This window comes from Mastomys coucha, unplaced genomic scaffold (genome assembly GCF_008632895.1).
Source record: "Mastomys coucha isolate ucsf_1 unplaced genomic scaffold, UCSF_Mcou_1 pScaffold6, whole genome shotgun sequence".
Taxonomy (NCBI): Eukaryota; Metazoa; Chordata; class Mammalia; order Rodentia; family Muridae; genus Mastomys; species Mastomys coucha.
In genome coordinates this window covers 2,518,064-2,535,384 of record NW_022196912.1, presented here as the reverse complement: position 1 = coordinate 2,535,384, position 17,321 = coordinate 2,518,064, and the positions used below count along the sequence as shown (strand labels likewise).

The following is a 17,321-nucleotide window of genomic DNA, read 5'->3' as shown; positions in this document are numbered from 1 at the left end:
TCCTGTATTTCTTTGAGGGTGCTATTTATGTCTTTCTTAAGGTCCTGTATCATGATCATGATAAGTGACTTTATATCTGAATCTTGCGTTTCTGATGTGATGGTGTGCCGAGGACTTGCTATAGTGGGAGAATTGGATTCTGATGATGCCAAGTAACCTTGATTTGTGTTGTTTATTTTCTTACGCTTTCCCTGAGCCATTTGGTTATCGCTAGTGCTATCTTCCCTTGCTCAATCTGACTGCCGTCAATCCTTTCTGTTATCCTGGTTGTATCAGAACTCCTCAGTGTCAGGCTGTCTCTGTGATCTTGTGCTTCTGAGATCCTGTGACCCTGGGCTTGTTAGAGCACCTGGGAGTGCAGCAGCTTCCTCTGGGTGTTGTGGGACTGGCTGCAGAGCTTGTGCCCAAGGTCCCTCAGGAAACCAGCCCAGAGAGACCAGAAGGAACCCGAGCCATTCTGCTGGTGGAGTTCCTGTGTGCCTGTTCCTGAAGGTCCCAGTTACTCCCTGTGTTGGGACAAATGTTGGGTACTCCTCACCTCTGATCCTGAGTGTCAGAGAGCCTGGGAGTGGAGTTTCCTCTGGGTGTTTGTGGGGCTGGCTGCAGAGCTTGTGCCCAAGGTCTGCTCAGGACACCATCCCAGAGAGGCCAGAAGCAAAAGACAGCATTTTCAAAAAAATGGTGCTGGTTCAACTGGTGGTTAGCATAGAAGAATGCAAATCAATTTATTCCTATCTCCTCGTACAAAGCTCAAGTCCAAATGGATCAAGGACTTCCACATAAAACCAGATACACTGAAGCTAATAGAAATGAAATTGTACCTTGAGCACATGGGCACAGGGAGAAATTCCCTGAATAGAACACCAATGGCTTGTACTGTAAGATCAAGAATCAACAAATGGGACCTCATAAAATTACAAAGCTTCTGTCAGGAAAAGGATACTGTCAATAGGACAAAAGAGCAACCAACAGAGTGGGGAAAGATCTTTACCAACTCCATATCCTATAGAGAGCTAATATCCAATACATACAAAGAACTCAAGAAGTTAGACTTCAGAGAATCAAATATAACCCCATTAAAAATGGGTTACAGAGCTAAACAAAGAATTCTCAACTGAGGAATACTGAATGGCTGAGAAGCACCTAAAGAAATGTTCAACATCCTTAGTCATCAGGGAAATGCAAATCAAAACAACCTTGAGAGTCTACTTCACACCAGTCAGAATGGCTAAGATCAAAAATTCAGGTGACAGCAGATGCTGGTGAGGATGTGGAGAAAGAGGAACACTCATCCATTGCTGGTGGGATTGCAAGCTGGTCCAACCACTCTGGAAATCAGTTTGGCAATTCCTCAGAGAACTGGATATAGTACTACCTGAGGACCCAGCTATAACTACTTCTGGGAATATATCCACAAGATGCTCTAACATATAATAAGGACACATGCTCCACTATGTTCATAGCAGCCTTATTTAAAATAGTCAGAAGTGGAAAGAACCCAGATGCCCTTTCAACAAAGGAATGGATACAGAAAATGTGATACATTTGCTCAATGGAGTATTACTCAGCTATTAAAAATGATCAATTTATGAAGTTCTTAGGCAAATGGGTAGAACTTGAAAATATCATCCTGAGTGAGGTAATCCAATCACAAAAGAATACACATGTTTCACTCATAATTATTCTCACTGGTAAGTGCATATTAGCCCAGAAGTTCGGAATACCCAAGATACAATTCACAGACCCCATGAAGCTCAAGAAGAAGACCACTTTGGTCCTTCTTAGAAGGGCGATCAAAATACCCATGGTAGGAAATGTAGAGACAAAGTTTGGGGCAGAAACTGAAGGAAAGGCCATCCAGTGACTATCCTAAGGATCTACCCCATATACAGTTACCAAACCCAGACACTATTGTAGATGCCAACAATTGCTTACTGACTTGAGCCTGATATAGCTGTCTCCTGAGAAGCTCTGCCAGTGCCTCACTAATACAGAAGTGAACTGTCACAGCTATCCATCCACTGGACTGAGCACAAAGTCCCCAGTGGAGGAACTAGAGAAATAACCCAAGAAGCTGAAGAGTTTGCAGCCCTATAGGAGGAACAACAGTGTGAATCAACCAGTACACCCCACAGCTCCTAAGGACTAAACCACCAACCAAAGAGTACACATGGAGGGACCCATGGCTCCAGCTGCATGTGTATCAGAAATTGGCCTTGTCAGAAATCAATAAGAAGAGAGGCCCTTGGTCTTCTGAAGGCTTGGTGCTCCAGTGTAGGGGAATGCCAGGACAGGGAAGTGGGAGTGGGTGGGTTATTGAGCAGGGAGAAGGGGGGTGACATAGGGGGGTTGGAGGGGGTAAAATATGCAATGTAAATAAAGAAAACATCTAAGGGAAAAAAAGAAGGAAAGAAAGAAATTCATCAAGATGCATGGTTATAAAAGACGCTTAAAATAATGAATTACAACTCAGTGACTAGGAAGAAGATTGCATATTCTGGTTTTTGCAGTGTAGAATTCTGCACTCATACAGTGGGATCTGCCACTGTGATGGTAAACCTTTTACAGTAAATCATGGTAAATTTATAGTCTATTTAATTCCTTAATTTCAATGTCTTTCTCTTATATGCTTAACTTTTATGATTCTTATAGTTATTAATACATTAAGTATGAAACTTAATATGATTAACTGACATTGTCACAGTGCACACATCATGTTTAAGACTGTTGATGTCCTAACCTTAAACTCTCCATCTTAGCCTTCTTCTCTGTTTCTCCCCATTGGCGTCCTAACCTCGAACTCTCCATCCTAGCCTTCTTCTCTGTTTCTCCCCATTTCACTGTTCTTTCCACCATGCAGAAATTTAGGAATGCAGTGGATCTTGGGTAAAATTTCTTCTTGGGATTTAAAATAAAAACTTTATGTGAAGAAGTTTAATTATAGACCAGGGGATCTTCTTTGCCTCTTATGTATTGGGTAATTTTTAACTCTTTTTTAAAGGTGTCTGCCATTTTCTGATCAGACTGAAATATGTTAAATCTTCCAATAATTGGAACCCATTTCTTTTCTGGTTAATTGGCACAGTAACTTTTCTAGTTTGAAGGGAAATGTCTAAATAATTTACAAAAACTATATAATTCATAATTCATGAATAACAATTACCTTGTCCTCTTTTCAAAATAATTTCCTCTTTGTCATTAGAATTTATTTAGATCTCAAAGCTGTTCTCCTAGCAAATTGGATAATTCCTAAAGCATTCTTGTCAATAGGCCTGGAATATTATATGTTTATTTTTAACTAATTCTGCCCTGTTTTCATATCCCATATCAAATTTAAAAATCAATCTAGCCCTGGGAGATCCTGACCCAAAATCAAACAGTTATCTGCATGTTTAAAGTAGGGCTCTGTTTTCCCTGGTATTTTCTACATTTTGATCCATTTCACTATTATTCACCTTTGTAGATGATGGAAAATAAATAGTGAGATTTGAAAATGCTAGAATGTATTATATAGCATTATATACAGCCATTATATAGTCACAGACACTTTAAGAGTGTTCTAAATCTATTGTCTATCCTGGATTATGGCTTTTTACAATTGAAATAAAATCAAGCCACAAATAAAATAGAAGACTTCATTAATTTCCAGTCACAAATGAGAGCAGATGTGTGAACAAACATGATAATAAGCAAGTAAGTGCATCATAAAATATACTATGTTCATTTATTGTGACAACTGGGGTATAATTATGCTAGGAAATGTGCACACTTTAGTCAGGAAAGTAGTAAAACCCAAGCACCAGGAGACCTTTCTCAACCCTGTGCTATTAAACTGCTTTGGAGTAGAAAGTGAACAGTCTAAAAATATGGGAAGAGTGTTCATTTTTATGGATTAGTGAAGCAGGGGTTGGTCAGACTCTCTTGTAGCCTGATAAATAAAATCTTTCTGTTCTTTACTCATTAGTTGTATGTATAGCACTAAAGGACATTTCCCTCAACTCCTAGGTAATTATAACTCAGAAATTTGTGTGCTTTGTCAAGGTTGTTCATCTCCCCTTTTCCCTTCAATTAACAAAACAAAAGAGGAGGGGCAACCAAGTGTATAAAGGGTTCTGCTACAACTGCAACCAGGAGAAAACTTGTAGAAAGATAAGGAACAAAATGACTAGAGAAGATAAGGCTGCAAGATGCTGAGTGGGTGCACTGATAAGGCATTAATCTAAATCACTAAGCAGTACTACAAATGTGTAATTTCAGTTTAGGAAACCCTTAGTTTCCCAGAGTGAACTGCTATTTTGAAAAGAGGAGTTAATTGAATTTTATGGCATTTTTAAAGAAAATTAAAATGCATATATTTTACTACCCTAATAGTTTTATTGCTACTGTGAGAGTTATGAACAGTGCTACATCAAGAAGCATATGCAACAATTCACTGAAGAGCACCAGAGTGGATTTGCATGATTTCCTTTCCTGCCTTGGCAGTCGACAATACAATCATAATTACAAGATTGGAGCCACCTGCTGACTCTGAATGGAACCACATGGATCCAAATAAAATAAGAGCAATTCTAACATTAAAAAGAAAATGAGTGTTAAGCCAAATTGGCCTCTGGGGTCAGCCTATAAAAGCTTGGTATATTTTTTTTTTAATAAGTTCTAGTGGCTGACTCTTACCTTAGTCTTTACAACTGACCTAGGAAGATAAAAGGCTTGCCAAGACCTCTAAGCTTAAACTACATTATCTAATGAAATGACAACATTCTGTGCTGCTTGGGAGAGGGCTGCTGAGTCCATTCTTCTGTGGTCAGATTCACAGTCTCAAATTTTAGAGGTATTTCAATGCATAGGAGCCTGCCTGCAACCACTGCCTTTGTGTAGCCTGAACTTGTTGAAGTACTGGAGGCTATTAATAGTCAGCAAGGAGGTAGATCTGTAAGGAATATTCTGAACTAAGAATTACAATGTAGGAAAGAGGTTAATTCACTAGAATGTAGCATTTTTCTCTGAATCCCACTAAACAGCAATTTCTATAAGAAGTCTCACATGGGTTTCTCCAGACCATTTAATCAGTCTTTGTGTCCCCTCCTAACATGCTTCTGTTAGAGCAGTATTTCCTATACTTTAATATGCACTTGGACCATCTGGGATCTTGTTAAATGCTAGTCCAGAGTCAGGAGGCATACTGTACAGGAAAGGGGAAGGAATGAAGCTATAAATAAACATCATTTCAAAGAACGAATAAGGTAAGAACCCAAGGACTTGTATTTGGATTTGGTCATTCTCACAGTGTGGTGAAAAATACCTTGAGATGGATGTTTAATAGCATAGATACTGCAAGTGTGAACTTTCAAACACTCTCAAGACTGTCCTCCAGTTCAGGAGGCTGAAAATCAAAGCAAAAGTTTGTGTGTGTGTGTGTGTGTGTGTGTGTGTGTGTGTTTGTGTGTTTGTGTGTGTATGTATGTGTATATGTGTATATATACATATATACATATATTATGTCATTTCAAGAAAGCCATCTTTTATATTTGCTCATTTGACTTTTCCACATTAATTAGGTGATACCTGGACGAATAATCTCATCATTTTGAAATTCTATACCGTATTTGATCTCTATTATTTGATACAGAAGATTGTGTAATATTTTTCTAGAAATATGATAATCCCTCAGAATAAAATGGGATTTGCCTCAAAATAATATATATATATTCATATATTATAAAAACATATAACATATTTGTTTTATATATACATATATAATTTTATGTATATATACACACACATGTATATATAAATATAGATACACATTTCAAATTATTATGTATAAAGCAGGCAAGATTGTCTTCAAACCTCCATAAAAATGTTTTACTTACAGTTCCTTAGTGAAGTTCTTTAGCAAATAAAGTCCATTGTTATAGAGAAGCGCATAACTGGGGGAGTTACTTTAGGGATCCAATCTGCCTGCCTTCACTTTGAGGGTGTACACAGAGATCTGGAGACTATTACTACCTATATGCCTGGCTTGTGCTCCATGTAGGGTCAGGATGACTGGACTGAGGCCTGACAACACGCATTTGTAGCCAACTGAAATGTTCTATTCACATTGCCAGCATTACAACCACAGATTGGGGACCACTGCTGGAATCTTAACATTTAGTTGCCTTCTTTTAATGTAGGTATACAAATCTATTTTCTTGCAATTTATTCTAATTTTCTTGATTTTTGTCAGTCCCCCTAATGCCCCAGAATGTTCCGTTTCTCATGCCATTGCCGCAGTTTGACAAACAAGTTATTGAGTGTGTGGACAGGAAGGCAGATGTCAGTCATCCTGTTAAGATGACTTCAGATATATTTTCCTATGATAATGAAGCAACTAGACAGGGTGAGCTATGATAGTGATACAAGTACTTGTAGAAATACTATTTGCAGCATAGTTAATGGAGAGAGGAAAAATTGCAAGATTTTTCAAAATTCTATCTATTCAGCACTAAGTGTACATGTTGTTCTTCTATAGCTGTTGCACAGGGAACGTGCTTAGTAAACCCTCAAAGGACACATATAGAGTAGAGCAGGACACACAAATGATATACTGTTTTGAGACAAATCACATTTTCTCCAGAGGCATTATTCTAGAAAAATATTACACTGCTATCAAATCTTAAGACTCAAACAATAAAGATCAAATAGACAGTATAGAATTTCCTAATGATGAGATTATTCCTGCAGGTATCACCTAATTAATGTGGAAAAAGCCAAGTAAATGAAAATAGCCTTCTTGGAATGACAGCCAGTCATAGCATTTGTTAAATCTAAAATAATAAAAAACAGGACTCCAGAGAAACTGAAGTACAAACTGATGGCCACTGAACAATCTATCACATCTACGAATATATGCGAACACATGCACAGACACACACACGTACACACACAATACCAAAAGCATTCCGCACAAAAGTACACATGCACACACACTCATACACACACCTGTACTCAAAGTACCTTCTTTTTCATTACATAAAAATCTAATCTTGCTGGAGTAAGAATAAAGGTAATGAAAAATACAATAATAATGTAATGAAAACATAATAATTGCCCCTGCCTACTGTTATATATTATACATATATATATATACATGTACATATACACATATAGATTGTTAAATGAGCTGTAGGAATGAAATATGCATGGATGAAAACACACACAAACACAGTCACTTCATTGAGAGAGGCTTTAAAACATTTGCTATTATTAGCAAGGTTTAATATATACCAAACACCATACGAAATACTACCAAAATGGAAGATGAGATGTGACAAGTGCATAGATTTCTTTAGGCAGTGCTTGGCATCAAAGCAAATAAACCCTTAGCTGAACTTTATAAGAAATAATCTGCACAGAGTGCATGTTCCTAGGTAGAGCAGAAGTAGAAGAGGAAGCCAACCAAGGGAAGTCAGCAACTGGGCAGAGATGAAGGCACACAATGAATCCGGTGATCACACTAAAGCATGGTTATGTATCCTATTTCAGAGTATATAAGGAACAAAATATGCCACATGCAGAAGAGAAACTATTGCATAAAATTGTTGAGGATTCTGCGTTGAAAGAAAAGACAAAGGGTAGCCGAGGGAGTGAATATCAATGAAAGCTCCTGACAACTTTGCTAAAAGAAATATAGGTGCAAATGAGGAACAGGTTTTCATAGTGACTGTGAGACCCAAACTGAGAGGGCTGGCTTTACATGACCAGCCCACAGGGGCTGATGCCTGCAGGTTTGCCCATAGGTGGTGAATTTGAGTCTACAGTCCCAGCTAGCACAGTAGCCTTTCCCACTGCATCCCGCAGAGCACTGAACTTCATCAGGTTAGTTTCAGGAGCCTTAGGTTTTCTCTTCAGTACTTTAACAGCACAGATGATGCTTCCTGGTTTTCATTTCCAGAATTACTGTCACTGTCAATAAAACACACATGCTTGACACTAAAACCAGCTTAATTATTTACTCCTGTGATGTCTCCTGTGGCTGAGATACTTTTCTGTTTTTTAATTTAAAGAAATGGAATGCTTCCCCAGAATTGAGCTTAGGAGAGCAGATCCATGATGAGAGGCATCAAAAATGAACCATACAGCTTGAGAAACACCATTTTGATTAAATTTTACTACACTGACTACATAAACTTGTATCCTTGCTCCAGACTCCAACAGGTTAGGAATTCAAGCAACCATCAGGAATTGACAAAAAGATATGCCAGGGCCTCAAGACATTATACTAAGAGAAATTTCAAAAATTAAACAACCTGCTTTAGCCAGCAGAGTGTACAGTATAAACAGCATTCTGAGACATAGAGATCCAAAACTACTGACAGGAAATCATCCAAATATCAAAATACCTAGAGAACCACTCAAGTGAAGAAACCAAGCAAAATGCATTTTTTATTTTACTCTGCTTATCCATCCCATCGGATTTTCTCTTTAAAGGGTCATATGTTATGTATTTATAAGATGAATTCACACCTACTTGAACACAGTTTTCATTGTCTCCTGCAAATGCAGCCTCCTTGTTCATAATCCATTTTAAAAAAAAAAACATCTTTCTATATTAGCTAAATCCTTTTATAAAACTTGTTCCATTTAAAACCATTTCAAGTAAGGAAATGTCTTTGTACCTTTCTTTCTTATCAAATTCTGGGAAGATTAAGTTGTAGACTCCATAGGTAATTTTCTGAGAGATGTGAATTTAGATTATTAGAGTCATTAAAATCATACATTCCATAAGTCCTAGGGATGGCACATTTGTGTATGCATTTTATGCTGCCACTGAGGAGTATGGTACCACTGTGTTAAAAAAGAAAAAAAAATACCACAACACAGATCCATAAAGGAGACTGTAATGCCTCCCTATTAAAGGAGCCTATACATTTGAATTGCTACAGTAAATCTCATTAAGGACATCAAATGTTTTTTGGGGGAAAGGAAAAAGAATTACCAGATAGGTGCATTTTCTTCACAGCAGCATTTTGTCTCCATAAGATGTGAATTATTTTTAGTGCAAGCACAACATTTCTTTTTTCATTGTGACCTTTTCCTGGACATTCCCAGCAAGCCCCTGTCCTCTTACTTACACTACTGAAAGGCCTTGGTCTTCACCATTAATCTTATAGTAAATTTTCCTGCTGTGGGCTTTGTGCACTCTCTCATGCTTTTCTTGTAAGTTATCTAAAGGTCTTCAAAGATTATACTGTAGACACTGACATTATTTAGCATCTTCCCACTCAATTGGATAGTGATAACGAGTATTGTTTATTGAATACAGAATGCCTCATTTTTTATCTCTTGTTATACTCTGTTCATTTTTCCATTCTTTGAACATCTCCCCAATATGCCAGTTACACTTCAGCGTATTACAGAAACGTTGCCATTTCCAATCAGTCTACCAGGGGAGGAGGTGTGCAGGGATTCTTTTTTCAAATTAATTCATACACATTTATTTGTTATTGTGTTTAACATTTATTATGATCATTACACTGAAAAAACATGATTGAGAAAAATAAATTATAGAAATCCTTTGCCTGATTTCTTGATCAAATGTTCAATTATTATTTCTGAAGGCCTGTCACACACACACACACACACACACACACACACACACAAAACACAGCACACATACAGAAAGAAAATATCCATCTTTCTTTCATAATCAGTACCCTTTTATGCTAGAGCTGTAAGTGAATGACAGCCTGTCTTTGACAGCTTGGTCTGAAATTGTAACTGTGTTTAGAAGTGGTAATGGAACAGTTGAGGCTATGAGCACATTTCATGTAGCTTAGATCTTAGAATTAAAATCTAAGAAGAAGAAGTCAAAGAAGCCTTGGAATATTCATTATGTCAGTTCCACTTGATATTAACTTCCTTGGAAATTTGGATACTATAGAATTTATAAAGTGTTGACATGGCATAGATACCTTGTGGAAGCTAATGGGTTGAAGATATTCTTTGACTAGATATTGCATGCCAGAGAAGTAATTAAAACTATCTACTCCTATATAGTCTTACTTTTAAATGAGTGAAAATAAGGTAATTTGATTATTCAATGCATAACTCTCATAAAACACAAGCAAGCAGACACTGTAATTTACACTGTAATGTACATTGACTTGAGCTACACAACATTTTGTAGTTTTCATGCAATGGAAGGGCATATTCATGACAACATAGGACATAACCTCAGTCTCAACCAGGACTTACTTCCAAACACAAAGAGTACTCATTAAATAAGACTTTCTAAAACCCAAGCACACTCCTTTAAGATGTTAATTATTTGACTCCATAAACCAGAAGTACTTAAATAATACAGTTTCTGCACATAATTTCTTAATTAGCAAATGAGTATTAAGTTATTTATTAGTTATATTCATTTAGTTGGATATAAGTTTCTGAAAACACATAATTGTTGACCATTTCTTCATAGGAGCATTCCATTTTTAATTATATAGGAAATAAAATCCATTTTAAAATTAAAAATAAACCAAAAGCCTACTTTTTCAAAACATAGCACAAAAGATATGTAAGCACCATATTCTAACTTGAACTATACATCTGGACTGTGGTTATGAATCTCTTAGAAATGGGGCCTTTGAAATTAGAATCATTATTATCTCTTAAGGACACTTAACCAGGTGACTGGCAAACTTGGGGAAACCTTGGTGGGTGGGGATCTCATGAGATTTGGTAGCATTACTACTGAAATGTAAATGTGGAAGATCATCTCATACTTACATAAGGTCTACAAGAAACAGTACTAATGTAAGAGCCAGAAGTGTCAATCAAGTCAGAAAAGTAGAGAATAATAATAGGAAAGCATATAGGTAAGGAAAACATTGAAAGTGGGACTTCTGTGGCTATACTGATATATTAGAAAGATAGATAGATAGATAGATAGATAGATAGATAGATAGATAGATAGATATGTATATGCATGGCTGCTGAGAGTTATAGAACACCCAGCTGCTGTGTACTGCAAGAAGCTAAACCCAGTTACTCATGTGACAATATTTTAACCTATGGCTTTAGGATTTTTCTGTGTTCTTATTATATATATGTATATATTATATATAATATGTATATATACATGTAGACAATAGTTTGTTTAACTTGACATGAACAGTATTGTAGTGCATTATACTTTAATTTGAGACAAGATTGACCCGGTTTCCCATAGTTACTTAAGTTATCCAAGGCTCTGTCAGTAGTACATTTTGCTGTTGACTTGCTTTAAATGGCGTAAGGGCAACACTTAGAAATGCATGGATGACTAAAGGTTAATTGGACTCCACACATACACAATGAGAAGCTAACAGTAGACATAGCTAATTGAGAAATATTATTCAGTCTTAAATAACAGCAAATCATCCCCCAGCTTCTAACTCCATCCATAGACTTCTAAGTGGGAGAAGCATACTGCTTAGATCGAAGTTATTTCTCTCTGTGTTACGATTCACCTATATTAGTTCAGATCTAGAGGCTCAGACAGTTTCTCTTTTCAAACAAACAAAAGAAACATGAAACAAAGCTTATAATATTTCTAAATGTCATGGTAAAAAGATGGAGTCACATGTATTTCAGCCTTGTTTTAGTGAATATTTGTAATTCAAAATCAAAGGATGCACTGATTCCTCTCCAAAATATTTTTCCCTTGGCAAAGTTTAGAATTTTGAAAATATATTTTTTTTAATAGTCAAGCTCAAACAGTCCTAAAGCCATAGTACCAAAAAGCAGTGTAATGTATTACTCCTGTATGTGAAAAGACATGATTGAAGCTGAACTGTAATTTGGCACACTACACTTCCATACTAATGTAATGTGACAATGTTATTATGTTTGCTATTTTTCCTGTGATCACAGCCATATTCATCTTCTCCAACTTGACATTAAATTAGCTAATATGGTCAGATTCTAATCTGTGCCACAAGCTGAAAGCAGAAAAGGACAAAGCCCTAGTTTCTTTGAAAGTAAGCATGCATGCACATATGAATAGGCCGAATTTAGATGTTCCATAGTGAATGGAAACTCTTAATACAGACTTAGAATATAGTGAACACCTGGAAAATAGTTTACAAGAAACTTTACAGCCATCTGCTACTTAAAATAATGTAAGGTAGTACAATACACTGTTTTCCTCATACCTCAAACAAAGAAATGTTAATGCCAAGTCCAGGATAACAAGTAAATTTCCATAGGTGACACAGTTTAAGCAGTTATCAAATATGAAACTACATCTCTTCAAGCAAAGAAACTAAGAGGGATGAGTTTCAGGTGGGATGAAAACATCCAGCAGGTGGAGAAATTAGCATGTGCAATGGTGAGGAACCTGGAAATGTGAAGTGGAGGGTGCCATGGGGAAGTGAATTGCCAGAAACACATCATATGGACAGTGTTCTGCAATATCGAAGTGTGGAAATGAGGACCAGAGTCGGTCCCTGGGGTGTTATTAACTCCAGACTAATGAGGCTAGAATACTGTTGGCCACTGAAGACACATTAGAAATCTCTTAGCAAGCTTTAAATACTCAGTTGCCCTTGTCTTAGTAAGTTCCTGTTATCACAAGTTACCTACAGTGTGTTGTACTCAGAAATATGATCCAAAATACAGGAAATTTTAAAATACAAAATAATGTTGTTCTCAAGAGAATAATATATACTGCTTTAGAGAGACAAACCAAGCATAAACTATATGGTAGAGAGTAATTGCTAATAAAATTCCTATAGGAATTCAGAGAGGTAAAGAAAACATTTCTAATTGAAAGAATCATTCAGAAGATGTTGATGAGTTTTAAACCAGGAAGAATAAAAGTAAGAAACAGAATGGATTTGAGGAGAGAGGAATTGTAATTGAGCAGAAATGAAAACATTTCAATAACAAGCAAAAATAATGATGATCCAAGTACCTGGAATTAGAACCTCTCTTGGAGAAGAGTGGAATGCATAACCCCATCTCTCCCCCACTCCCACAGCCTACAATTGTTTGCTTAATGAGTACATCTCTAGGACAGCAATTCTCCTAGGATGAAGGGGTTTATAAAAACCCACATAACTTTCAAAATAGCCTCTGGCATCACTTTACAAAGATGCCTGTGTTTTTGAAAGATTCTCTTCAATTCAATTAATTAGTATGATTTATCCAACATCCTACTTGCAAGTTATAAAGTATTCCCATCATCCCACTGGTAATTATGTCTCCAGGCTAATATAAATAAAAATGTCTAGTTACTCAAATCCACTCTGTAAACCATCTGAGATATATGACACTTAGAAGTTCTACTGGGGGCAGGGGTTCTTGTCTCCACACAGTATGGCTTGTTTTTTTTATGTTAAAATTTTTATTTCCATTTTCCTTTTGGGGAATTATAGTCACAGGATTCCTGCATCAGTCACTGAGATAAGAATAAAACACAAGTAAGAGATGACCTCCATGGCTCTAGGTTTCTTGTTTGTTTGTTTGGTTTTTAATTGTAAAGTTAACCTCAATGGAGGAAAAGGTGTTTGTTAAAATCATATCACTACTATTTATGTTTCCTCCAGAAAAAAACAAAGGAATAAAACAAAACAACAACAAAAAAGGAACCCCACTGAGATGGGGGGGTTCCTGACATGATAAATGTAAAAGGTAGAAAAATGTGTCAAGATGGTTAATTCTTATCTTTTACTTGAAGACTTTCAAAATAATAATTACTACTGTTTTATATAAATTATAGCTGTTTTATACTAAGATGTACCTATAAATACTAATGTCTATCTACTAATCCTCATCACAGGAGAACACCAATGCTCAAATCATGCCTAGTGTGAAGTAATGGCTTTATCAACATGCCAGTATTCTGAGAACTCTCAAGCATAATTCAATGCTAAGTCATTCAAGAAGCATATCAGGAAACATATTTATTGAATGGCATTTACCCATTTACAAAAAAATAACAACTAGCCTTATCATGGGATCCCCACTTTTTTTCACTCAAGAGTCACATTAAATAGTTTCTGCAAAAGACTAATTTGAAGACAGTCTGATACCTAAGGTCAGATTTGGATGTTCTTGAGAAAAAAGTCCAATAAGCACATACAGAAAATTGCATTCTTCATATTCTCTGGTGTATGGAGTGCACAGTCTGACACAAGCAAATGCAACTGTTGTGTAAAACATGGGAAATGGCTTAGCAGAGTTTGGCAGAGGACATTCTTTAGCAAAATGGAAAATATTTTCATACCAAAAGCCCTCTCTACAAACACACTAGTCATACATCTGTCAAGATTGAATTCAGGATTGAAATTTTGCAATAATAAAATCATAACAAATTCTCAGACTCTGGTTGTCCTTGAAAGGTTCTCATCATTTTTGAACAGGAGGAAATGCAGGTAGTCACTGGTCTACAGATAAACACATGTTGTTATTCAAGCAATTGTGAAAGCACTTTAAAATTCTTTGATTTTTGTATATGTAAATGTGCACTGATTCTTTGTATGACATTATTTATATAACTCACAAAAGATTGTTTTTAAGACTAACTTGCTTTGAAGATATAAGGTGCATGTAAATGGATGATCATTTCAATGTATTTTTACTGCTTCTAGCTACGATATACTAGAGAAGATGATCCTATAAAATCAGGGGTCAGATATTTTTGCATTCATGGTGGTTTGACCATGAAAGATCTTTTAAAATAATTCCTAATGTATTATTTTACATTTTCATTGTATTTTGCCATATTTCTCCCTCACTGCTTCCATCCAAATGACTCCAGGGACCTCCAGCCTGACTTCCTTTCAGCTTTATGTCTTATTATTATTAACAACATGAGTCCAATTTTTACTGACCATATACACAGAGGTATAGGATTTTTTTAAAGTATTGTTATCTTTTTTACAGTTATTTTCTCTGACAGTTTCATAATCATATAATGAATCTTCATCACTCTCAAACCCATTGTCGTTTCTTACCCTGCCGAAACCTTAGTTCTTCTCATCAAGTGTCCTACCTACTTTCATGTATAAACAGTGCTGTCTCCACAGCATGGAAGGAAGATTATTTCCTGGAGTCCAGGTAACTTGTCCAGAATTATACACTGAAAAATTATGATAACCCCTTCCCTTGGCCACCATTAACTTCCAATGTTTTCTCAAGGAGGTGTAGTATATGTTTGGTTTGTGCTTTCCATAATCAATATTTTGTGCAGAAACCAAAGACAGCTGATGAATTGTACTCTATTCACAGTTTGCAACCATTTGGTTCCATGATTCATTTTAGTTTGAGCCTATCTTTGATATTGTAATTCACATATTTTCAAACAAAGAGAAACCAACAAACAAAAACAAAAAAAAAAACAAACAAACAAAAATCCCAAACTCTAAGCTATCTTTAAATGGAAAACCAACTTTGGGCCCTTCTCTTTAGCCCAAATCTTCAACCATCACAACCCTTCTCCGATTCTGCTAGAACTTTGGCATCTATCCTGCAGCATTTACAACCAAATACATGCATGTAGGCTACTTGCCAAACATGAAGTTTCATTGTGGATACCCTAAATATATAGTCCAAGATGTTTTTTTTATCATTTCGATGAAGTTTTACAAAGCCAGATCTTTGTGAAAGTTCAGTAAGCAGAATTTTCCTGTTGGCCAGCTAATTCTGCCATAAATTGTTCATACTCTGTGCAGACCCCCTAGAGAGGATTGTGATAGAATGTGAGGTCCACCTTTCTTGTCATGCAGATACTGTGAGATTAATGTAGAGAATTCAAGTAGATAAATGACAAAAACGAGGTCTTGAAGAACAATGATTAAACATAGTGTTTTTAAGTGAAGAGGAAAGAGAGGGCATATTTACAGAGATGTAGAAAGATAGAAAAAACACAATTTCTAATGTGAACAGAAGCCAGGGTCCTTAAGCTATGATCTGATAAACTTAAAAACTACATAGCACAAAGCAATATGAAGTTTCACAACTTTGCCAAGAATCCCACATATAGGAAATTAACAGTGTTCTTTCCAATGAGATAGCTATAAGTAACTAACAAACAACACTTGACAATTAACCACCTATATTGAAAATCATTTAGCTTAGAAAACAACCCTAAAGTAAGATGGGCATTTTTATGTATGAAAACAATTGAGGGCCACATCCTTAGCAGTCCAATTACAGGACATATGAGAACTTATATTGTTATACCTTGTAAAGCAAGCAGTATCTGAACACAATAACAAGTATCTATCTTATCTACACTTGTACAGTTACTCACGGTCATTGCAGAGCGGGCCACTGAAGGAAGTCATGCTGCAGTCACAGCTGAAGCCGTCCCATTGCTGCAAGCACACACCTTGATTTGAACATGAGTCCTCTTGGCAGGTTGTGCTGGGCCCTGTAAAACATTCCAAAAGACATGTAGGTTCTTTAGTTTCTTGGGTTTTGCTGTTTTTTGATTGTTTGTTTGTTTTTAAATCCAGAATGCTCTTTACATGACCTAGATCACATATAGTAGTTGCCAACACCTTAAGTTATATGTTCAAGCTAGTTTTGAAAGTTCACACATCTGGACTAGGATCTGAAAAGTTTAACATGAAGGCCTTCTTAAGCTTCAAATAAAAGAAAAATACATCATAATTGTAACTAAGTCAACAGATAGTTAAAGGAAGTGGCTAGTTTCTAGTAGGGTCATGGTGGTAGCAGGTAATCTCATTCTATCATTAATGATTGTCAATCACCATTTGGTCTTTAAAAATGAATGGATCTCCTTAACTTCTTACCAATGATTAGAGATGCCATGAGAAATGGAGATTGTAGGATCATGAAATTGAGATAAAGATTGATAAAAATAATCAAACAAGCTTATGGAAAAATGTCCTGTGAGATCCAGCCGCTTCGACGCATACACTATGGCTAAGGTATGATTCCTTGGTGCTCTGGATAGGTATGTTGGCAAGTATCAATTCACATGCTTTGACGATATCATGCAGGTAACATAAAATGAATAACAACATAAGTGGCATGCCCCTGTCAAACACACATGTAAAAGGGATGCTATTCTGTCTCTAAAGAATTATAACTAAACACTGAAAAACAAGGACCAGAGAGGTGTGATCAGAGCACTAAAGGCAGGAACTGTACAAACATGTCCAAGACTGAAAGCCTTTATGCTATGCTACAAAGTGGGGCTTCTTGCACAATGTCCAAGAAGGAGAAAATTAACTCTGAACCCAAATAACAGTTACTAGAAAATATTAAAAACATGTTATTTTAGGGTTTTCACTGTGTATGGTGGGGTTTCAGTCTTGTTTTATACA

At 36.2% G+C, this 17,321-nt stretch overlaps 1 protein-coding gene across 30 annotated transcripts in view; it reads right to left on the bottom strand.

Moving 5' to 3' along the window:
- Nrxn1 (neurexin 1) overlaps positions 1-17,321 on the bottom strand; it is a 1,104,407-nt gene that overhangs the window by 559,573 nt on the left and 527,513 nt on the right. For all 30 annotated transcript variants that reach the window (XM_031356553.1, XM_031356556.1, XM_031356572.1 and 27 more), the window contains one exon: positions 16,280-16,399. In XM_031356553.1, coding sequence (XP_031212413.1) covers positions 16,280-16,399 — 120 coding nt within the window. The remainder of the gene's footprint in view (positions 1-16,279; positions 16,400-17,321) is intronic.